General features: G+C 38.1%; 1 protein-coding gene across 2 annotated transcripts in view; it reads right to left on the reverse strand.

Annotated features, from left to right (window-relative positions):
* Positions 1 to 3,538: 3,538 nt before the first annotated feature.
* The window catches only part of dacha (dachshund a), a 403,352-nt gene continuing 383,071 nt past the window's right edge, over positions 3,539 to 23,819 (reverse strand). Inside the window, exons 11-12 of one of the 2 annotated variants that reach the window (XR_011964100.1) lie at positions 12,628 to 13,320; positions 3,539 to 4,393 (exon numbers count right to left, since the gene is read on the reverse strand). Coding sequence is in view for 1 of the 2 variants with exons in the window: in XM_072594911.1 (XP_072451012.1) it covers positions 4,359 to 4,393 (35 nt within the window). In the remaining variant the exon portion in view is untranslated. The remainder of the gene's footprint in view (positions 4,394 to 12,627; positions 13,321 to 23,819) is intronic. The other variant, XM_072594911.1, reaches the window with a different exon arrangement.

A 23,819-nucleotide genomic window follows, 5' to 3' on the forward strand; every position in this document is an offset into this window, starting at 1 on the left:
TTTAATAGGGGTGATGTGTTCTGCATAGCAACACTTATAATGCTTGTGTTCATATTACAAGATTAATAAGAGATCATTTGTCATACACAAAAAGCACTTTTCTCCTCCTCAAATGGATTACTTTGAAATAACCTTTTGACAGAGCCCATTGAACATTAGTCAGTTGGCAAGATCTAGTTTCCACCATAAATTGAATAGCAGAAATGTGTTTTTCCAGCTTTGAAAAGACTATGCGATCCAGATGCCAATAATCTTAGTGCTTGTCCTCACTATTATCTCCATTTAAAACAAAACAATAAAGTTTTATGAATTAAATGGATGCAGTTCAATAAACATTGTTTTTAAAAAAAAGCTTCTCAGCAATTTGTTGACCAAACAGCTTTCTGAGACCCACAACCTGGCACCCTTCAAATTGTTTTCAGCTGACCCAACAATGACTAGTCAGAGTTCAGTAATAGGATACCTATCACATGCTGATAATTAAACACATTTCAAAGTGAATTACATCTTTCCCTAATGTGTGGAACAAAGTCCTATGCAATAGAGAGATTCTAATTTGTCTCAGGCTGAAGTAGATTCAGGTGTTGCTTGTTTACTGTTCTGAACTTCTGTTTACTAAAATGTGCAAAACGTCCAGTAATGAGAATTCAATGAAATTGTTCTTACTTTATTTGAGATCTTCTGACAGGATGTACAGTATCAAAAACTGAATGAAGCCCAAGTTTGGTTTCATCACCCAAAGAAAATATAGAGTTACCTACAATGGAAATTGATTTTAATATCTGTAATTTAATATTCTGCAAGATTCAATCTCTAGTTTAGGTTGGTACCTTCATTTAAAAACTGAAGAATCATGTTGGAATTGTGGGTGCAATATGTGGGCAGTAAACAATTGCTGGCTTATATTTACAAAAGTACACATCACTTATGGTATAAAAATCAAATTGTTGCTTCAAACCTCTGAAGCTATGGGATTGATTGGACTTGTATGTTTGGTGTGTGATCATTATTAGTAGGATTGGTCAGTCTGAAAAAAGGGGAGTTAAGCTTTGTCATTATAAGATACTGCATTTTCTTCTGTATATTAGATGCATATTCAGAAAATTTGCATTGGTTTTCTTCCTGTTATAAACAATTCTATTTACTCATTTTTAACACCAGTAGGAAAAATGAATCATGTTCACATTTTATAATCTGGTTTTACTGTGACTATTATACATTTGTGTGCAATATTGATTGGCTGGATGTTCATGTTCACTTTGATACAATCAGTGCTGGAACACATCATCCAGTTGTCCTTCATTGTGTCAAGTGGCACTGGTGAGTGGTGGTCACTCCTAGCTGATCTTGTGGAGATCTTAAATCCATTGTAGGCTTAAAGTACAAAATTACAGCCAAAACTATTTAGTGAACTCAGACCAATGAAAATAGCAAGTTGTTTAAATCAAAAATTAGAAATGGTTTCAGATTGTGACTTGGTGTTGTCAGAAACATGAAATTTTTTTATTGTATAAAAGAAAAAATTGTGGATGCTTTAAATATGAAACACACAAAAGCAGAAATTGCTAGAGAAACTCAGCAGGTCTGGCAGCACCTGTGGGGAGAAAATGGTTCTGAGGCAGGGTCACTTGTCTCAACATTTAACCCTATTTTCTCCCCACAGATGCTACCAGACCTGCTGAGTTTCTCTAGCAATTTCTGCTTTTAGTGCGTTTCAGATAAGATTTTGGGTCTGTCAAGTGTAATTGCATCCATCAGAACACTGCTGCCACTCTATGCCCAAATAAGAATCCAGGCTGGAAGTTCAAATACTTGATTATTAAAACAGGTGCTGATTAAGTTTTTCACAATGTGAATGGAGCATAAACAAATTGAAGATCAGCCATATTTAACAGCAATGCCATATGAAAGGAAATGATTCAGATCCAAAACAATGTCATGAATGCTGGAAAGGGAATTGGTGTTTTGGTTGAAGTAACAGCAGCTATAAGGTCCAAAAAAGATGTCCATAATGTGTTTTGGCATTTAAATTCACATGATGGGAATTGTATGATGTGATTAAGAGAACAATGTAATTAAGACATTCTGATTCTGAAAGTCTAATGCTGTTCCCCACGGCCATCTCTGTCTACATGGAGATTATCAACTATTTCTGAAGTGTTGCTGATAGCTTACGTAAACTCGGAATTTTAGTGAGATGAAATTACTATTCAGGCAGGATTCAAACTTTTGATGGATCAAAGCTGACTTTTCAATAGTTTGTCATAGTATTATCAGAAAACTAATGACATTTCTGTTATCTGCCACCGCATCTGGGGTATGAACTCTCCCAAAAAGCACACAGCAAAATTTATAGTTCATAGTGCCTCATGCTGCGCAGGTAATATTTCCACTGTTGTCGATCTTATGGTTCCTATGCCCTGAGTAAGAGATGTGTAATCAAAATGGATTTAATAGCCATGAGCATGATGAAGTCCAGTCTTTTCATTGAACTACACAATTCAGAGACAAATGACTGCACGATTGCTTTTGAAAAGGCCAAGCTTTACCAATGTCTGAAGAAGTGGAGGCAACTTTTTCACACCGGGTGATGTTAGCCATAGAAGGAGCTACCAGAGGAAGTGGCAGAGGCTTGTAAAATTGCAACATTTAAAAGGCATTTGGATGGGTATATGAATAGGAAGGGTTTGGAGGGAGATGGGCCAGGTGCTGGCAGATGGGACTAGATTAGGTTGGGATATCTGGTCGGCATGGATGGGTTGGACCGAAGAGTCATAGAGATGTACAATACAGAAACAGACCCTAAGTGCATAACTCCAAATCCAATTTTTTTAAATCCTGTAGATGTTAGTGTATGTGTTCCAGATGCACTTATTGTCTCATAGCTACCATGTGAGCATCTTGTGTTCAAATGAGTAAGATGAATACAGTCTCCTTAAATGATATTGCCTATTCTTTTAGCAGATTACTTATATTACAATATTCTATGTGCAAAATGTGACTCTGACCAAGCTATTTAATCGTGAGCTACCTGTGCGAAATCTTAACATTTCTATAACAAAATTCCAGCTATATTCTTGAAGTAAGGAGTGGAATTTTCTTTGTATAATTTTTCTTAACAATGAGATACGGAGTGTAACTCCTAATCCATCAGTGTACACATTAATAAACCAAAATATGAATGATCTGAATTAACCAACACAGCCTCTTAATTTACTTTGTTATTTACAATTAATTTCTTCACTTAGTGATGATTATGTGGGGAAATGTTCCTGTGTGGAACAGAGTGCAGACATAAGCCATTTGCCACTGAGGTTTTTTTACAGTGTTGTATTAAGTATTTAAGTTGCTTGTGTAAGCTTTCTTTAACAATGTCTGCACGTGATGTGCAGGGGACTTGTGGCATTTTTATTTGACTACACAGCTATAAACGTGGTTATCAATATCAGCACCATGTTTTACTGACAATCTGAATTGAAAAGTATGGGACAATGTTTGTTGTGAACAGTTTTGCAAAGACAAAAGACAAACTGAAAAGTTCTATTAACATTGTATCTTTACTAGTTAACATTCCTTTCTCTGATCAGAGGTTGAAGTTTCAACTAAATATTCTGAACGAAAGTATGGTAGCGTACACGAGCAACTAGCCATTTAAAAAGGTTTCATTTCCTAACATTACTACTGCATAAATTTCACTTCCCTCCCCAATATTTGAGCAGAGTGTAAAAGATGTTAATGATAAACCAATACGTCTCTTTAAGATGGATCACAAAACCAAAGGACGTCATCATTCGGCAAAACATTTGTTGCTTTCTCCTTTTGTTTTAAAAGGTCATTTTTAAAATAGACCAGTTTTCACAGAGAAAGCTTTATTCATAATTACAATAGACAGTTTTGTTGCAGAATTCCTTCAGCTATTACAAAGTCCTTCGGTTGTCTCTGGGCTAATTGCGTTGAACAGCCTCGAATCAAGCTTATTGTGCTGTAAATTCATCAATTCATAAAGTCACTTCAGTCTAAGTTGGCCCTCAATGTGTTCTTCAAAATAGCATAACACACTACTTTTTAACCAGCCAGTATGTCTCTTGCTATGTACATCAACTGGCGCAGCTAACCTGTTACAAAAACATTGCTGCATTTTGGCAATATTACCTGCAGCACAGATGATGCTACAGCACTAATCCATCACATTGGGTGTGTTGTAATTTTTTTTGAATTATGAATCCTGTAGACAAATGTGTCAACTGAGGCTGCACTGAAGGAAAGAGGCTTGAAGTACGTGCTGTACCCAGCCGTGGTTTCACTGGAGTGTGGAAACGTTGTCAGTACATGGTTGAGTTCAATTTAAAAATTGTCCATCAATACAGAATGGATGTTTTCATGTATGATCTATCTGCAAGAGAATAAGAACAACATTTTAGAGTTTATCAGGCAATGAAAGAATTTAGATTTAAAATTGTGTGTAGTGCAGGGAAAGAGTTGTGAAGTGTGACCACAAACAGAAAGTGAAACATAGTGGAATAAGAATTCAACCATTCAACCCATCATGCAAAATCTGTTTTTTTTTGAGAAAAATGACCATGTCCATTACCACATGATTGAACCTTCTCTCAAGTGAAGCCAGTTTGCTTTTGCATATTTGAACTTAATTGCTTCGTGATGATCTAATCAGCAACCTAGAGAGTGACTTCTTCCGGCATAGTGGAGTCACTTGGGGACAGTATTGGTTGAGTGCTGCACTTTATCTCGCCCTGGATTGTGATCTAGCTGAGGTCTCCTGTTGAACAAGAATTTCAGCTTTTTGTTTGATTATAGTTGTACCTCTAAGAATGAATCCACCCAGGTTCTGTTAAGAGGTGATCAACCAGAAACATTGGCTCTATCCTTTGTCTTCACAGATGCACCCCTGTTGAACATTTCTAGATGTTTCTGTTTTTACTTAAAATCTTTCTTTTGACTAGCTTGTACAGCTGTGCACAATTTGTTCACACTCTAATTATCTATTTCCTTGCATAAAACTAAAGCAATATGTTTTTGCCCTGCATTCACCTGTCTTTTCAATATATTTCATACTGCATCCATAAACAAAACTTGCACTTTCAATGTTTTTAAAAGAAACCATGCTTTTTTGCATTCCCAGTAGTTTGAGTGTCTCTTGTGCTGGAACTGGCAATCAGTGCTGCTAATGACATCCTTTGTGTGACTCTTGACCATTGAATGCTCACTGCCCCTCCACTCAGTCACTTTATTTTTCAAATTTATAGAATCCCTACAGTCTGGAAACAAGCCCTTCAGCCCAACATGTCCACGCCGACCCTCCGAAGAGTAACCCACCCAGACCCATTCCCTTACATTTATCCCTGACTAATGCAGCTAGTCGACACATCCCTGAATGCTATGGGCAATTTTAGCATGGCCAATTCACCTAACCTGCACATTTTTGGATTGTGGGAGGAAACTCACACAGACATGGACAATGTGCAAACTCCACACAGACAGTCGCCCGAGGTGGGAATCAAACTCAGGTCCCTGGCGCTGTGAGGCAGCAGTGCTAACCACTGAGCCACCATGCCACACTTTATTCAACACTATATGCACCAGATATGATTACATCCTAAACAAAGCTTATACCTTGAAAGTATATATGAGTTTGTTCAAAAACTAAAATAAAACAAAGCACTTGATTGGAGATCTGAAACAAACCCGTGACCCACAGTCCAGTCACCCACCATACTCAAAACATTAACTGTTTTCTCTCCATAGATGCTGCCAGACCTGCAGAGGTTCTCCACCAATTTGTGCTTTATATCGCAGTTTAGATTAGACTAGATTCCCTACAGAGTGGAAATAGGCCCTTCGGCCCCACAAGTCCACACCGACCTTCCGAAGAGTAACCCACCACCCCTCTGACTAATGCACCTAAAACTATGGACAATTTAGCATAGCCAATTCACCTGACCTGCGCATCTTTGGAATGTGAGAGGAAACCGGAGCACCCGAAGGAATCCCACGCAGACATGGGGAGAATGTGCAAACTTCACAGGGCAGTCGCCTAAGGCTGGAATCGAATCTGGGACCCTGGCGCTGTGCAGCAGCACTGCTAACCACTAAGCCACCGTGCCACCCAGTTAGCTCAATTCCAGGGGTATTTTACATGGGTAACTACTTTTGGCATGTGACTGCATTACCTACAGGTGCAACAGCAACAAACACAACTTTTCTCTGTCAAACTAACACTAGTTAGTATCACTGGATCAGACATCAGGTAATTTCAACTCTTTGTATCAGAATGATATAGTATTAGGTTCTTGGAGCATTCTTGCATCTCATTCACTACCAAATACGTCCAGGCCAATTTTTTAATTTGATTGTTCTTCTTTTTTAAGTCTCTTTCTTTTGCATTTTGCCCCTAATTTTTGAAATTTGGGATGAATGTATTCCCTTTCTATTGTGCTTGTTTATTCAATAGAAAATACAATTGTGTTTCTTCCTCACCCTCTTTTACAACATGGGATTCGGGGAGAGCTTACCAATTGGATGCAAAATCGCAAAATCGGTTTGATGGTAGGAGACATATTGGTGGTAGAGGTTTGTTTTTCAGAATGGAGGCCTGTGACCAATGGTGTTCCGCAGGAATCGGTGTTGAGTCATTTGAGTAGTTTGTCACTTATACACTATTATTTGTATAAGAATTTAGAAAGTGTGGTTTGCAAGTTTGCAGATAACCAAAACTGGTGCTATAATGGACAATGAAGAAGGCTACCTCTGAGTATAAAGTGATCTTGATCAATCGGGCCAATGAGCTGAGGAACGGCAGATGGAATCTAATTTAGATAAATGCGAGGTGTTATCTTTTGTTAAGACGAACAAGGGTAGGACTTATACAATTAATGGTAGGGCCCTAGGTAGTGATGTTGTACAGAGAGACCAAGAGGTTCAGGTACATAGTTCTTTGACAGTTGCATCACAGGCAGACAGGATGGTTAAGTAGATAAGGCAAGCATGCAAAATACTTTCTTAATTGCTCAGACCAATAAGTGTAGGAGTTGGGATATGTTGCAGTTGTACAGAACATTGGTGAGGTCAATTTGGGGTACTATGTACAGTTCTGGTTGCCCTGCTATAAAAAGAATATTATTAAATTGGAGATGGTTCAAAAAAAAGAACAAAGATGTTGCCAGGACTGGAGGGTTTGAGTTATGAGAGGCTGGATAGGCTTAGACTTTTTTCACTGGAAGACAGGAGGTTGTAGGGTGACCATTATAGAGGTTTATAAAATCGTGAGGGACATAGATAAGATTAGTAGTGAAAGAGCTTTTTCCTAAGGTAAGGGAGTCCAAAACTAGAAGCGATATTTTTAAGCTGAGAGGGGAAAGATTTAAGAGTCCTGAGGGGCAGCTTTTTCATACAGAGGGTGTTTCCTACATGGAATGAACTACCTGAGGAAGTGGTAGATGCAGATACAGTTTTCACATTTAAAAAGACATTTGGACATGTACATGAATAAGCAAGTGATATAGGCCACACACACACAAATGGAACTAGTTTAGTTCCATACGCAAATGGAAACTGGCATGACGGATTGGACCGAAGGATCTGTTTCTGTGCTGTATGACTCTGTAGTGGTATGTGTTCCCCATTGCTATCCAACATAAACAAATGCAAACATTTTCTGAAGATGCTAAAGGGGTTTAACAACGGATCAGAAGTGGGTTAATGCATGCCAGTAATCCAATCTAATGGCTTAATTAGTCATTATACTGCATTATTTCTGAAGCAGAGCAATGTTTGGGTTAATAGCACATAGAGGGCTCAGCTGACACCTCCACAGTAAAGTGTCATATAATTTCAGATGCACCGAAAATAAGTATACAAAGGGGCAATTGTGTGCAATGCTTCTTGAGTCCACTTTTTAACATTAAAAAATGCAGAATTAACCAGAAATTGTGTAGTGCAACAACCCACATTGTGTCCAACTTCCATATACCCCAGATGTCCCTATTTAGAACCCTGTGATATCATCAAAATTCTCCATTCCTTTGTGCAATGGTGAATTGCACCATGTTATGAAATCTGTAAATGAAGTAGGGTTGTTATCAAGCATACCAGTTATGAAGTGACAGCTTTAATTCTGTATTTATCTTTCAACACAATTTGATTAAATAAAAAACATTGGATCATGATTTTATCCAGTTTTTCAATCTTAATTCTAATGTCACTGTTTAGTTCATTTAAGAACAGGAAAAAGCTAATTAGTAACAGAGCTTTGTGCATTTATCATGTTTTAGAGCCTACAACATGGTCAGAAATGTAGGGGCAGGAAGGATATAAACAAGAATAGCAAACAGGAAGAAGACAGAATGGTAATTCTCCGGAGCATGACCAACTTGGGAATTTTATGACGACAAGATTTAATTGATACTTTATAAGTAGAAAGTGTAGTCACGTCCTTGCTTGGATGTGTAGCAGAATAATTCAGTCTATGAACCATACCATATAAGGATATATTCCCATGGGTTGTAAAACAAAAGCTTTTTTTATAAATAAGCCTTTCAGTCCCTAAAGCTGCATAGGCAAACACTGTAAATGTGTAAACCACATTTGATATCTCGGGGCTTTATCTTCATCTGCAGGAATCAAAACTTTATGCATCAAAACAGATGCACACTCCAACCTTCCATCCTGGAAGAATTATTTACTGGTTTAATAAAGATTTTTTCCACTTTGATTTCAGATGTTCTAGCAATTCATTCCTCACACTTATACAGGCTCTGGCTCAAGTCATGGCAGGAGCTGTTGCTTGACCCTTCCAGCTGAATGTGTGAACACTGACGAATCTTGTCAGCTTTAGGTCCATTTGTGCTTTGCAAAACAGCAAGACCTCTACTCTGCTGTTTTATTTTTAATTTGATGGAAGTCATTTTGTTGCATAATTCTACTTATCTGATTTTAATGTACACGTTCATTGCTTACAATTTTTAATTTTGTCAATTTGTAAATTCCACAAATATGACTGTCAATATTTATGTATAGGTAGATATTTACCTATTTTAAGTATTATGCATTTTGAAATGCTTAAGTTGCTTACTGTGTGCAGTAAAAGCATATTAAAACTTAAACTGGGAAAAGGTTGTTCATCCGTGGACTAAATGTGTTAATTGATTTTAAAAGGAACTAATACCGCACCAATGCTTCAGCTGTATTGCTGCTGACTCCACAATCAGAGTAAAATAACTCTCCAGAGATGAACCAAATAGAGAAACTTGAATCTTCCCAGTAGCATGAAGAAAACGAGCTTCAAGGAATCTCGGTAAGACAATTGCAGGAGATTTCGTAAAAACTTGAACAAAAGGCACATTGTCCATATAACGTCAAAATTTCCCACTATTGTCTAGAAGGAAGATTTCATATATAAGGCTGAATATTTTAAACAATGTTATAATGGTCCATTCGGCATTTGAATACATAATGACTGACTGCAATCTGTTTAACTCATCATTCATCACTGAAACATTTAAGTGGCTTGATTCTATGTGTCTTCTGCCTACATGGGAATATACAAATAATCAAGTTTTCTCTCTGTAATTTGTGCTATTTAGCTTTGAGTAACAATATTTAATATTATTGCTAATTTCCTGCTTGGATGGTGACTACACATTTATCTGTTAGTTTTAAATATCAGTGCTTTCTTTATCATGTATGAGTTTTCTTCCCCTTCTTATGTGAAAAGGAAACTCCATGTGTTGTGGCCTGATTTTGGCGCCAGTGAGCATCCATCCTACGAAGATATCTGAAGCCAGTGAGAAATTCATAGCGCACTTGATAGTTCTTGAAGCACAAATTGTTTCCTGTGGGTATTGGCTAAGGAAACAAACTTCCCCAAATATGTGATACTTTGTCCGTTTTCCCACTTTTTATGTACTGCTGTCATGGAAAAATAAGATTTTCAGTTCCCCCACTAACCCCATTCCACCTGCCAGGGATTCCGTATGGATTGATTTGAGATCTTTAAAGCAACAATGGAGATTTCAGGAAAACTGTCCAATGACCCAGGGCAGCTAAATTCACAACTTCAAATGGGCAGCTGATTCAAAGCTCTTGATGAAACTACAGATATGGATTTGATTTTGTACACATGCCTGAACCAAAGTTGGAAAGATGGTCTGACCCAGAATCTAAGTATAATTTCCTATGATTGATTACATTACCTTTTTTTTCTGTAGACTCCCTATTAGCAGAAAATAGTAAGTAATTAGAGAGAATAAATTACCCCAGTTGAAAGAAGTGGTTAATGAGAAGTTTGCCTCTCATTGGTATGTCTTTGAAAATTGATAAATGTGTACTTTTAAAACTGCACAAGTTCAAATAGCTTCCTTCTGTGGAGTAATTTCTGTTGGATATTACTCAGCAGTAAGGAAATTAACCTATCCTCAGAAATACTTTTGGAAATGTATTTGTTTGATTTGACCTTTTGACCAATCAAATGTTGTAGGTATTCAAAATATCCAAACCCTTATTTGTAACTCTTGAATGTAGAGATTTGTTGTACAGCATTAACATTTTCATTTTTACATTTTGTACTGTTTCCTATGCAATAATTTTCCTGTTCCACTAGTGTGACCTGGTTGCTGATTATAGTTCTACATGGTAGGGACAGTGGATGAAGGGTCAGGAGCCAGTTTCTCATGCTGAAAGTGAGACTCTGAACACGGGACTAATCCCATCTCCGTGAGAGATGGTGGAATTTTCAAGGAACCCAGGCCTGAAGTGGAGGCAGACCAAGTCCAGAGCGAACAACCTAAATGGACCATTTCTATCCCTAAAAAGCCTCCGCCTGGTGCGTTGAGGCAGTTAGTGGCTCCCCATATATAATTTTGAAACACTTTAAACCACCCCCTCATTCATTACCTGCTTTATAACAGAACTCCCAGTCCCTATGTTAATGGTTGCAAGTCATTGTTTTTATTAAAGTAGAATATAGTTTTAATTAGATTCTCTTATTACAGGAATGTTAGTTAGAAAATGTTTTAAATCCAAGCATTTAAGAGTGTTCCTGCATCAATAGCTATGCCTTGGTCTTGCGTGTGGATGGGAGTTGAGCTGATGTTGGATGGACATGTAACTTCACAAAGCCAAGTGAGGCAGGTAAGAGGGTTTTCATCAATGTCCAAAAAACCAAAAGAACTGGAAATGCTCAGCATGTCTAGCAGCATCTGTGCAGAGAAATCAGAGTTAACGTTTCGGGTCCAGTGACTTTTCCTCAGAACTATTCTGAGGAACAGTCACCGGACCTGAAATGTCAACTCTGATTTCTCATTAATATCATGTCATGTGCTTGGCAGCTAGGTCTCTCTACCTAAAATGGATTTTAAGTGACTTGGCAGACATACTGTTTTATCATCAGGCATGCCTTTGTGCACTCAGGTGCTAAAGTTACACTGAACATATTAATATACTATAATAGTATCTTCATAGCATTTATTTAGCCTTGTCTGCTGCCATTTCCAGACTTCAGCTCATTGTGGACATTTGCTGTGGCAATTCTCTAATTGAGCAACTGGTTTCCAAGTCTAACCGCTCATTGCATTAAAAAAAATCCATACTTTAATGTTGATTCTTCTCCTAGTCACCTTAAATCAGTGGAGAGAGACAGACACACACAGTTAATGTTTAGTTTGATGTGATTCTTCACAACATTGGTTTCTCTTTCTAGAGATGTTGCAAGACCTGCTGAATTTCTCCAGCATTTTTTTTTTAGTTTCAGATTTCCAGAATCTGAAGTTATTGCTTTCATTCACATTGAATCAGTGTTGAGTTCCTGACCTTTTTCTGTCAAAGTAGTTTTTCCCAATCTCCTTTGTCAAAACCCCTCATGATTTTGAACATCTGTAAAATTTCAAGTTAACCTTTCAGAAGGCAAACACTTCAGCTTCTCCAATCTACTGGTGTAAATGAGAACCATCATTCCACAAATTATTTTCATCAATCTTTCCCTCCTTTAAAGCATTCAAATGAAAGGTAGTGCTCAGTATTGGGCGTAATAGTTCAGTTGAGGCTTAATCAGTGTTTTATAAAGATTCTTGTCAACTTCCTTGCCTTGCACTCCTATGCCTCTGTTTATGAAGTCCAGGATACGGTGTGGGTCTTGTATCCTTTTTATTTTAATCATTTTTTCAACATCCCTGCCATCTTTTGTTATATATATCCCCACGTGTCATTTATTCTTGCACCCCTTTAGAAACGTGCCCTTTATTTTGTATTTTCTCTTTGTTTTTCTTCTCATGAAAATATATCATTTCGCAATTCATGGCATTAAATTGCTTCAGTCAATCCATTTCACAAGCCTATCTGTCCTCTGGATGTGTATCACTTTCCTGTCCACAGTTCACAATATGGTTTTGAAGTCCTCTGCACATTTTTAAATTATGCCTTGTGGTAGACCCAAGTCTCGGACATGAAATTGAACCAGGAAAGTAGTGGCCCTAGTTTCAATACCTGTAAAACGCCTTTCTCTAGTCCAGTAAACAAGCTGTTTAAGTAACAACAAGTAAACTATTGTTTCCATCCATTTTGCTCTTATCAACTCTGTCATAAGATCAAAAATGTTAAATTAATCACACTTCTTACCTTGTAACAAATTTGTGCTGGCTTTCTTTTTAAATGAATCTACTTGTTCAATTCCTTTCCTCTGTATCAGATCATCTAATCTGTAGCTGCCATATTTTTTCCTCTACATCTTCTTTTGAACATTTGAAAGGATGAAGGTATTCAGCTGTTACCTGCCTATTTTGCTCACAAAGCATCCATCATTGAGGCTAGTTATTCTTGAACAATCTCGGATTAAAAACATAAGTTATAAATATGATCTGCAACATTCTTGTTTTGTACATAGCTATCAAACCGTGAAGAAACTGATGACTGTACAGCTTTGTCCACACTATTACAGTACACAGCATGTTGAACAATGTTGGAACAACTAAATTTGATTCCTTTTTGGTGACTAAACTGGTAATAAATAAAAAGGAACAAAAACAGAAATTTTTGGAAAAGCTCAGCATGTCTGGCAGCATCTGTAGAGAGAGAGTTAATGTTTCAGGTCCAGTGACCTTTCCTCAGAACTCCACAAATGGATCCTGGGTCAATTAACTTGAACATTATAGACATTTTAATATTCACCGAACTGCCATCTTATCTAAACTTTAAAAAATCTCCCACTGTGGTTCATAGATTGTGATGCCTTTGTTAAATTAACAAAGGTGTAGATGTTCTGGACCTCTTCATATTCTTCCTCAATCGCAGGCTGAGAAAATCACATTATACCTATTGGAAAAAGAGGCCATATTACATCCTGGTTGAAATTGTTTTCCTAATTTTTTATTTGTTTCTTCAACGGAAAATGGAAATGTGTGCAAGGGAAAATACAAGCTGTAATCTAACTAATCAATTCTATCCAATCTGGACTCCAAACAAGAGCCTGGCACTCAAACGTTACAGAAAATTAGTTGTGAATCCTTTTGAAATTCATTATTCTAATTGCCAATAGAAATGTTCATAATTGAGTATTGCATGATTCAACTCTTGGACAGTTGGCTGTTATTAGTGCTCACAATGTTAAAACATTTATTTTGCTGTTTTATCTGATGCAATAAGCCAAGTCCATTTGTTTATATTAAAATATTAACTAAAATTTACCTTGACTTCACTAAAGTTGGGCGAATGTTTCTGAGACAATAGTAACTTGACTGTGAACAATTTGAGAAGTCCACTTCTACCTCCTTCCCAAAATCCACAACAGACTGTTCTAGTTGCTCCATTTTCAGTCTGTTCTTGCCAATCAGAACCAATTTTTTCCTATCTCAACTCTCTTGTTCAAGGTAGGTAGTTTCCTACCTTGCAAACTATTCTAAAGAGGCAAAAAAAAAATGATCTTAATGTTTTCCAGAAAGAACTCTGGAAATTCCCCTTGGATATCTTAAGCACCTTACAAAGCTGCAGAAGGTCATTATTTGAATATCTTCTTCTCTTCCATCCCCGATTTATGATGGTTTGAAAGCTCTCCACTTCTTCCTGCGCATCCAACACCACTTGTTCTTTGCTTGGTTGAGCTCATCCTCACTTTGTGTGATTTGTTACATTTTATATTGCCTCACTTCCGCCATGTCAGGTGTAGTTATGGCTGTACCTTTTGAAAGGTATGTGAAACATTCCTTATTCCAGTTCTATTCTGAGGAGGGGGAGTGGGATGCATCTACAACTCCTTCCCTGATACATAAATGATGTCAATGGTGCTTCTTTCTGCTCTTGTCTGGAATTGGAGAAAATGTAATCACCAGTTTTCCATCCCTCTCTCTCATCTGATCTATCTTTCCTTCCTTGAACTTGCTGTTTTTCATTTCTGGATGTAAGTTGTCCACCAAAATCTACTATAAACTGAATGACTCCCATAATAAAGCCCTTCTTCACTCCATACAACTTGTCCCCACCAGCCTCTTTCCCCCCCCCCACCCCACCTCAACTGAACTCTAGACATATTCACCCCTTCTTCTTTCTCCCTCTCAGAGCAATGATAGAGTTTTCCTTGTCCTCAATCTCCACGTTACATGTCTCCATATTCAAAGCATCATTCTCTGTCACATTCGCTACCTCCCAGCAGAATACAACCACCCAACACATCTTTATTCCCCTCCACTGTCAGCATTCCACATGGATCATTTTCCTCAAATAAGGACCCCCCCCCCAAACCTCCGGTATCATCCCATGCAATTCAACTTCCTTTTAACTTAATCTCTCCCCTTACTGTCCAAAGACCCAAACAGACCTCCTAGTTGAAGCAATGATTTACATGTACTATTTTCTATCTATCTACTGTGTTTACTGTTCACAATGTGGTCTCCTCTACGTGGGGGAGACCAACACAAACTGATGGCCACTATGGGGAACACCTCTGCTCTCTCTGTATAAATGAACCCAGCCTCCTAGTGTTTGTAATTTTGATAAGAAACTTGCTCCCGTACTAACATTTGTCCTCTGTCCATTGTAGCAGCTCAGAGAAACTCAATGTAAATGGGAGGAACAGCAACTCCTCTTCCACCTGGTTACTTTACACCTGCAGGAGTCAATATAGAGTTCAAGAATTTCTGCTCTCCACCTTGACTTTAAACTCTCCCAGTCCTATGTCTTGTTGCCATTGCTCAGCCAAGCAGACACTATTTTACATCTCTATTTCATGTTTCAGCATTCCCTTTTACACTCTGAAACCTCACAATCAGTTCCACTCTCCTCTCCTACCCTTCTGTCTAAAGTATTTAAAGAAAAACACTTTTCCAGCTCTGAAGAAATCACAGCGGACTCAATGTTAACTCTGCTTCTCTCTCCACATATGCTGCCAGATCTGCTGAGTTTCTCTCACACAGTTTAAAAGTTTGAATCTATAATTCTTCCTCAGTCCAAATAATCCATAATTTCCTCCTCTTACTGAAATGATAGCCTTTGAAGAATGTGCCCAGCACAAAAATTTCCTGTACTTGGCAAGTTTAATAGTTATCTGTTACATGGGTGGTGACTTTGAAAGCAATTGTTCAAATATTTCCTAGCATCAAAGGAAATTTATTTATTTTTTGACCTAAAGGATTTTTTTGCATCGTCACATTCCCACCTTACTTATCGCATTCATAACCCACATCAAACAACAGCTTATGATTCCTTCATTAATTTATTTTTTAAAAAATCTGCCTCTGTGTTATAACAGACCGAAAGAATGCACTGTCACTCCATTTTCACTATTTTATGGGTCGCAATATCAAATAAAAATACATTTTCGAAATAAATACTATTTCAAATTCATGGTTTAAATGACAAGATCTAATTCAGTGCAGTTACAGGTTTATTATCAAAACAAAGCTTTTGCAATCATTGATTAAAGGAGACAGAAACATAGAAGTATAAACGCCTTTGCAAAACAAGAAATTTCTTCTTTCCCTAAGAAAGTACCTATGTGTGCATTTTGGGGTTATTTAGTTACAGCTTGGCTTTGGTCAATGGGTCATTCTTGAAATCTAATGATTACATGTCAGAAGTCTGCTGCTCTGATTCTCTGGCACATGTGGTCAAGCCAATGGCATAGCGGCAATGCCTCAGAATAATGTTCTGGGAATATAGTTCAAATCTCACCATAGTGGCTGGTGGAATTTGAAGTTAATTTTAAAAATAAAACAAAAATTCTGCAATAAAAAGCAAGCCTAATGGCAACAATGTAGCCATTATTGATTATCGCAAGACCTCCCACCACCTCCTTGCAACCCCACCTCAGAGTTGTCTATCCTGCTCTGTTGTGACTCCAAGCCCACAGAAGTGTGGCTGACTCTTAACTGCCCTCCAGGCAATTAGGGATGTGCAATAGCTGAACATATTTTTGATAAAAGTCACTAATATCATTGTCCCCAAAGTTCTACAGACATTAGCTTGCTCAGGAAATACACTTTTGAGACCGTGTCTTCAATCACTATTTCAAAAGAACAAATGGGTTTCACCCTCAACTCAGTGTCAGGATTTTCTGTTTAGAAATAAGGGATCAGCTGAAAAACTTGTTCACAGTAAGACTTTCTCCAACTGAATAAGAGAAAGTAAGCACCTTTTCAAGCCACTCACTACTCAAAACAGCCCTGGGGGATCTAAGCAAAGCCAGTGTTTATTGTCAGTCATGTGATTTATAGAAAACCACTTTTTATTTGGAGATTTTTCTTAATGTTCACAGGGAATCTTCAATTTCTTTTTTTTGAGAAAACCACTCCAGGCATTTCCAGAAAACATGGTGAAACCATTTTCCACAACGTTTCAAAATTTAAAAAAATTTAAACTCTAAGCAATGTTAAATAGAAGGCATCTCCCAGAACAGAAGAAACAGGACCGTCAGTGAATGGCAAATAAGCTCTCTGCATGCATTGTTGGAAGATGATGTACCTAAAGTTCCTTTGTGGTTCAGCAAGCTTATTCAGTGCAAGGTTCAGGCTTTCAAGGTGGCTCAGTATTTGATCCTATTCATTGATCTGTGCTGGGACAGTGCACTACTGTATTACGGAGGTAAAAACTAGCTTCTGTTCTATTAAATGTAGAAACATATATCTGTATGTGGACTAAGTTAAGCTTGGCAGTGATGCCCACACAGTTTATTACTATGCTTATATTCACCATGAATTGGAATTTAATCTCGAATGCATTCCCCATGTTCTTCTGGAATGATATACTTTCAGTAGGGAAAAGGAAACTTTCAAGACAGAGAAGTAGAAATTTGAAAACAAAAGAAATCTTGCTGTTCACTAAGATCACTGGAACCTTTTTTTTGTTTACAGAGGCAAAACACTGCTGAAAGTTTTGTGTAAGGTTTACATCTGGGTCTTGAATATTTGGTTTGGCAAATCACACTTGTCTTGTTACGTGATCTACTAATTTAAACTATTGACTCTCGAGCCCATTGCATTCTAAACAATTTCATCCACTGAGCACTATTCTCCCTGCATCTGTACTTAGTCAATAAAATAATGTTCAGCACTTTTTATTTGCTACTCAGTGTACAAATTAATTTAGGAAACTGTGTTGATATAATGTGCGGCTGGGGATTTTGAAGCAGCTTTTAGCTCTGTTTGTGAAATGGAGTCAGTCCCAACAAAGGTAATCAAAATTAATGAAATCAGTCGTCAGTGCCAGCCCAGCAAAATTCTGAAGTTTGACATAGAGTAAAGAGAAATAATTAGATTTCACTGGTATAATGGATAAATAGTAGGAGGCCATTAAGGGGAAACGTTCTGTGGTCAGCCACTGTCAGTACTGTTATATACAGCCTAAAAGCTGCAACTGAGCTTGAACACAGATTTTGCATCACTCAGCACAATACAATGGGGCACCGATAATTTGAAATGACTTTGTTTAAGATGCATTCTTCCAGACCCATCACATCAGATTAAGCACTTTGTTGTGGAGGTCCTTGAAATTTTATAAAATCCAACTTTTTCTCACTGTTGCTTGATTTAAAAAAAAACCATGGTTTGTTTAGTTCTGCCCTTACCTTCACCTCTCTCGTGCATTTCCTTCAGCTAGGAAGGTGGCACAGCCTGACCTGTAGCACACTTGATCCGGTCAATGCTCCAGTTACCAGTGGTAAATACTATGCTTGTATATAGAGTGATGATTTGGAGATGCTGGTATTGGACTGGGCTGTACAAAGTTACAAATCATACAACACCAGGTTATAGTCCAACAGCTTTATTTGGAAGCACTAGCTTTTGGAGCACTGCTCCTTCATCAACCACCTGACGAAGAGGCAGTGCCTTGAAAGCTAGTATTTCCAAATAACCTATTGGACTATAACCTGGGTGTTGTGTGATTTTTAACTCTGTATATAGGGTGAACAGCTGAGGTCTATCTGCCCTCTTAAACGGATGTAAGAGATCTCATAGACTCTTCAAAGAAGGGTAGACCAGCTCTCCTGATCTTGGCTCTCATTTATCCCGCAGCTAAAATCACCCAATAAAGATCTGGTCATATACCTCCTTGTGTTTGTGGGATCTTCCCATACTAGAAAGTACTTAATTAACTATAAAAACCTTTTGCATATCATGAAATAGTGAAAGGTGTTACAGAATTTTTTTTCTTTTTTTTCTGGAGCTCAAATCCTTCAAGAATTATATTTCCCATAATGTCTTGTGTCCCAATCCTATTCAAGTGCAGCAGTTGTGACACTGTATTTATGTTATGTCCGTGATTCATTCTTGCACATTTGATTGCCCAGGACAGTTACTGTTTTATCCTTTCATTATAATCTGAACGAGCCCCAAACGTTTGATTGTAGATTTTACCACTTCTATACTCTGACATTAGTTTTTCTATTTAAAACAAAATTACATCAGCCATGATTAACCATAGGTGCTTTGAAGTCATAGATTCTTTTGCTGGGCTGGTATGTGTTTCTGCAAATGTTTCATCGCCTCACTAAGTGACATCATCAGTGTGTCATTGATAAGGTGTAGGTGCTCTGTCTTGCCTGGTATTTATATGTCTCTGTTCCCTGGTACTTGCAGTTCTGTATCTGAGTGATTTGTGTACGGGGTCCAGTTCAATGTGTCTATTGATTGAGTTCCGTTTGGAGTGCCAGGCTTCAAGGAATTCTCTGGAGTGTCTTTCTTTCACCTGTCCCAGTTGAATTTGTGTCCTTTGATGTCTGTGTGGTTGGAAATTAAAGAGTACTGGTCGTGTCTGGCAGTGGCAAACTGGCGTTTGCACACTTGTTTGGTCAGTTTTCTTCCTGTTTGTCCGATGTAGTGTTTTTCAGCCTTTGAGGGTATCTTGCAGATAATGTTCAACCTATTGGATGTGGCTGTCAGGTCTTTAACCTTTTGTGAGGAGCTGAGGGAAGCTGCTTTCTGGTTTGTGGGCCACTAAGATTCCCAGGGGTCTAAGTAGTCAGATGGTTATCTCTGATATGTCTTTGATATATGGTATGGTTGCTATCGTGTCTGGTCGTGTAGTGTTTTCTTCTATGGGTTTGTTCCGTAAGTACCGGAGGATAATGCTCTTGTGGACAATGCAAGAATAGAGCTCACACTGTTGGTACCACTCTGCATTGCACATCAACCATCCAGACAGCTGAGCTAGAAATAATCACACTACGCCTTCCATGACAACATTCCTGTCAGTTCAAAACCCTTATACTTTTGTCCTGTATTATATATAAAACCCCATATTCATTTGTTATGCAGAAATGAAATCAAAATGCAATAGGATTGTAATTTTAACATGGATCAGTATTTTCTGATTATTTACAAATTGTTGCCATGATCCAGTGTAGAGATTTAAACAAATGCCTCCCAGATGGTAGTGACCTTTATACCATTAGCCTTTGAATCCATGCAGTAAATAAATTAGAGTTGTGTTTTGTTTATAAAGTCTATCTGCAAAATACTAGGCTATATCTGCTATACAAGGACTGTGGGCAGGAATGCAGGATCAAAGTCTCCAACAGCCAATAGGATCATTTAGTAATTGAGCACAGATGAGTGAATAGTCTACTTTCTTAAATTGAACCTGCAGCCCAAGAGCCTGCCAACAGCTCTTTAACATTACTGCAATCCTTCGCACTGGCTGCAATTCTGGTATTTTAATACTATTTTGTTCAAATGATTTTCCCACTTGCTGTAAAGTTTGTATCATTTCAGCCAGCAGAACTATATTGCACATGTGGTGACTGTGGGCAATGCTTCCTGAACTTGTTCTCCCATGACACCGTTTGGATGATTTGGAAGTAGTCAGGATCCCAAGCCAGGACTGTGAGAGCAGGGCAGGGCAGGGGGGCAGGCAGTTTCTCTCTCTCTCTCTTTTTATTTATTTCTTTCTTCATTCACAGAATGAAGATATTGCTGACTGGGCCATTATATATTGCCCATCCCTCATTGCCTTTGAAAAGGTGGTGGTCAGGAGCATTCTTGAATCACTGTAGTTCATTTGGAGTAGACAGATAAACAGTACCAGTACAAAGCGAATTCCAGGATTTGAAGCAGTGACACAGAAGGCAATATATATCCAAGCCAGTTCTGAGGAAAGGTCACTAGACCTGAAATATTAACTTGATTTCTCCACATAGATACTGCCAGACCTGCTGAGCCTTTCTAGCAACTTCTGTTTTTATATCCAAGCCAGGATGAGGAGTGACTTGGAGAGGTTCTTGCAGCTGGTTATGTTTCCCATACATCTGTCCTTCTAGATGAAAATGCCTATGGGTTCTGAAGGTGCTGTCAAAGGAGCCTCGATGAATTTCAGCAATGCATCATATAGAGAGGATGTGGTGCCAATATAGTGAACTACGTTTACCTAGATGGCGTGAAGCTTCTTGAGTGTTGTTGAAGCTACAGTAATGCAGGCAACTGGGGGTATTCCATCACAACCCTGACTTGTGCCCTTATAGAAGGCAGACAGGCTCTGGGCAATCAGGAAGTGAGTTACTCACAGCAGTATTTCTAGCCTCTGATATGCCCTCGTAACCACTGTATTTAAAACGCTAGTCAAGTTCACTTTCTGATCAATGGTAGTCCCTAGAATGTTAGGCAGTATTGGTAATAGTTTTGAATATCTGGGGCTGAATATTACATTCATTGGCTGATAGCTTGTCAGGGGAGATGGTCAGCACCAGAGATTGGCTGTTTTTCTTTGTACTGACTGTCCTGGCTGACAGACTGCTCAGCCAATAAGCCTGGCCCTGATGTTTGGCCCTTCTGAAACCGTTTTCCTGAGCCCTGTGGCACTCCATGGCCCCCATTACAGATTTCGGAATCACACCCGAGCTATGGTTTGAGAAGCCCTGCTGCACAACTTGTTCTACTTTTTAAAAATGTTTAGGGCACAGTCCTTAAATTTGACTAAATCCTCAACACAAATTCCTTAATAGAGTGTGCATCAATGGGAACTGTTTAAAAAGTAACTGAAGAACTAAAAGTTCCAAGTACTGTATGCCTTAATTACAAATGCAGACATTTAAATAATTATATGTTTGAATGTGTTGTAATTTGTGGTTATAGGTTACAAGCTGCTGCAGAAGCACTGATTTACACTAAAAACAGGCTTGAAATGATTGTGGGTGAGATCCTTTGGGTGTTTGATAGAATTGTCACCAATTTCCTCTTTGAGCTAATTTAATTGGCTTCAAGTTATTTAAAATTATTTAATTCCCACAGCTCAGATGAAATTGTTAGAAGTTTGTGAAGAACAATACTATGTAAAAGACCATTTAAAATTATTTTTCTGTATTTTTGGTTGTGGACTGAAATAGGAAAAGAACTAGTTTTAAAAATTGAAGGATTGCTTACTTGTTAAGAACAAGGAACCTGACACTCATGTTAAGTACTGTTACACAGCTACTTGTTTAAGCAGTATTGGAGTCTGGCAACATATAGCTGATTGGTGTGTGGTATGGTGATCAGTTATCAATGACAACAGATTCTCACCTACCAATAACTGTCTCCCAGGTAGTTGAATATCTTGGGAATATGCATGTTTGGGAGAAGCCATCAGATGTCCCCATGGCAGGAGCTGTCTCTTTTCCTGTGTTTCTTTTTAAAAAAACACTTTAAGGAGGACCATCTCTATTTTTCCTTTAAACAGTTGCTATAATATGTGGTTCTTTAACCAGTAAGTCAGAGACTTTTAAGTACAAGCCAGCCACCCTGTGCCTTCTGCAAACAAATGAAAATATCTGGAGGAAAACTAAGGAGTAACATGACCTAACAAGCCAAAAGAACCACCTTTGTGAATTTTGTGATGAGTCTGGCAATAGGAGGGGGGACTGATTTTTAGTGTGAATGTAGGTGATATCTACAAAATAGATAAGTGCTACCCCAGTTGGGTGTAAACAAGTGAGTCTAATTTTCAAGCTGATGTCTCCAATGCCGCTCAGAATCTCTGTCAAAGATTTTTTTTCATTCAACTTGCAAAGATGAACCAACATTCCTTAATGTAGAGATTTGGGATTTAAATTTTGCAGTGAACTGAAGTATATTCTCATAGTGTTGGCTAAGACCAAAAGTAATATTCTTGCATCATGATCACAACATTCTGTTTCTCCCCTACTGTAGAGGTAGAGATAGAACTGAAAAATGTGAACCAAGACATGTCAAAAGCTGAAATAAAAGCAAAGTACGGCAGATGCAGGAAATGAGAATTTGCAAAGTATTGGAGACAATCAATTATCAGGCAGCTACTGTGGAGAGAGAAAAACAGAAACAGTGAGAATTGAGTCCAGCTTAACTCTTCTTCAGGATAAATAAGTCATACTGGATTCTCAACACTAATTTCTCTCCACAGATGTTGCCAGGCATGCTGAGTTTCTGCCATACTTTCTGTTTTTATGCCAAAAGCCGATTGCATTTATTCCTGGCTTGAAACACAACTGCCAGTGAACCAGATCAAATGGACTAAGGGGAATGCTTATGGTCCACTGGCCTTGACTTGTTACCCATATATATTTTTTAATGAGCCCATCTGCTTCCTCACTTGAGCCAATAGGGGGAAAAGTGTTCCCAGAAAATGGTGATTTAATGGTGGAAGAAGTCATTTGGTTGTGTGTGATTGCACTTCTGGATCTAGAGAAACATTTCCAGAAATTTTGATCCACTACTGTAATCCTGATGGTACCCAATGGGTAATGGCACCAATCTCTGACTAAGTTTCAACAGGAAAGTGGATGAGGCCCCATGGAATTTCTAATCCCAGCATCAATTATCTGAAATTCTACATTAATAAAATCTATTTATGGGAAAGCATATACAATCTAATTCAAATTTGTTTTTTTTTTAACAAAAGTTTCACCTTTCATAAGTAAAATCACAAAGTAAAAGCTATTTAATATAGGAGCTAGATTTTCCTGGTCGGTTTCCTTTATTGAGTTTCATAAATTTGTCTTGTTGCATTGAGTACAAAAGTACCTGTAACTACATTTTTAATCAGTGAAATGAAGGCCTCAGTAACAGCGATGACTGAGAGCTTTCTTTCCTTCCTTTCTTATAAAGAACACTGATGTGAATATGCAAACACGTTCAACATCTCTGCTGTTCCAATTCATTGTATTTCAGTAAGAATTAGCACATTATAGTGCACAGTCAATAGCTCTTTGGTATTGTTCTAGTCTGTCTGTACCATGTGTGAATCACTTAAAATGGGGGCAGGAGAGGTAAATAATGGTTGGAGTTGAATAATCGTACTCCTCACCCGAGGCAGAGGGACATTTCATTGACTAGGAGGATCTGGGAGTGGACTCTACTGCATTTCCACCTCCACCC

Source organism: Chiloscyllium punctatum, chromosome 25, assembly GCF_047496795.1.
Source record: "Chiloscyllium punctatum isolate Juve2018m chromosome 25, sChiPun1.3, whole genome shotgun sequence".
NCBI classification, from domain to species: Eukaryota; Metazoa; Chordata; class Chondrichthyes; order Orectolobiformes; family Hemiscylliidae; genus Chiloscyllium; species Chiloscyllium punctatum.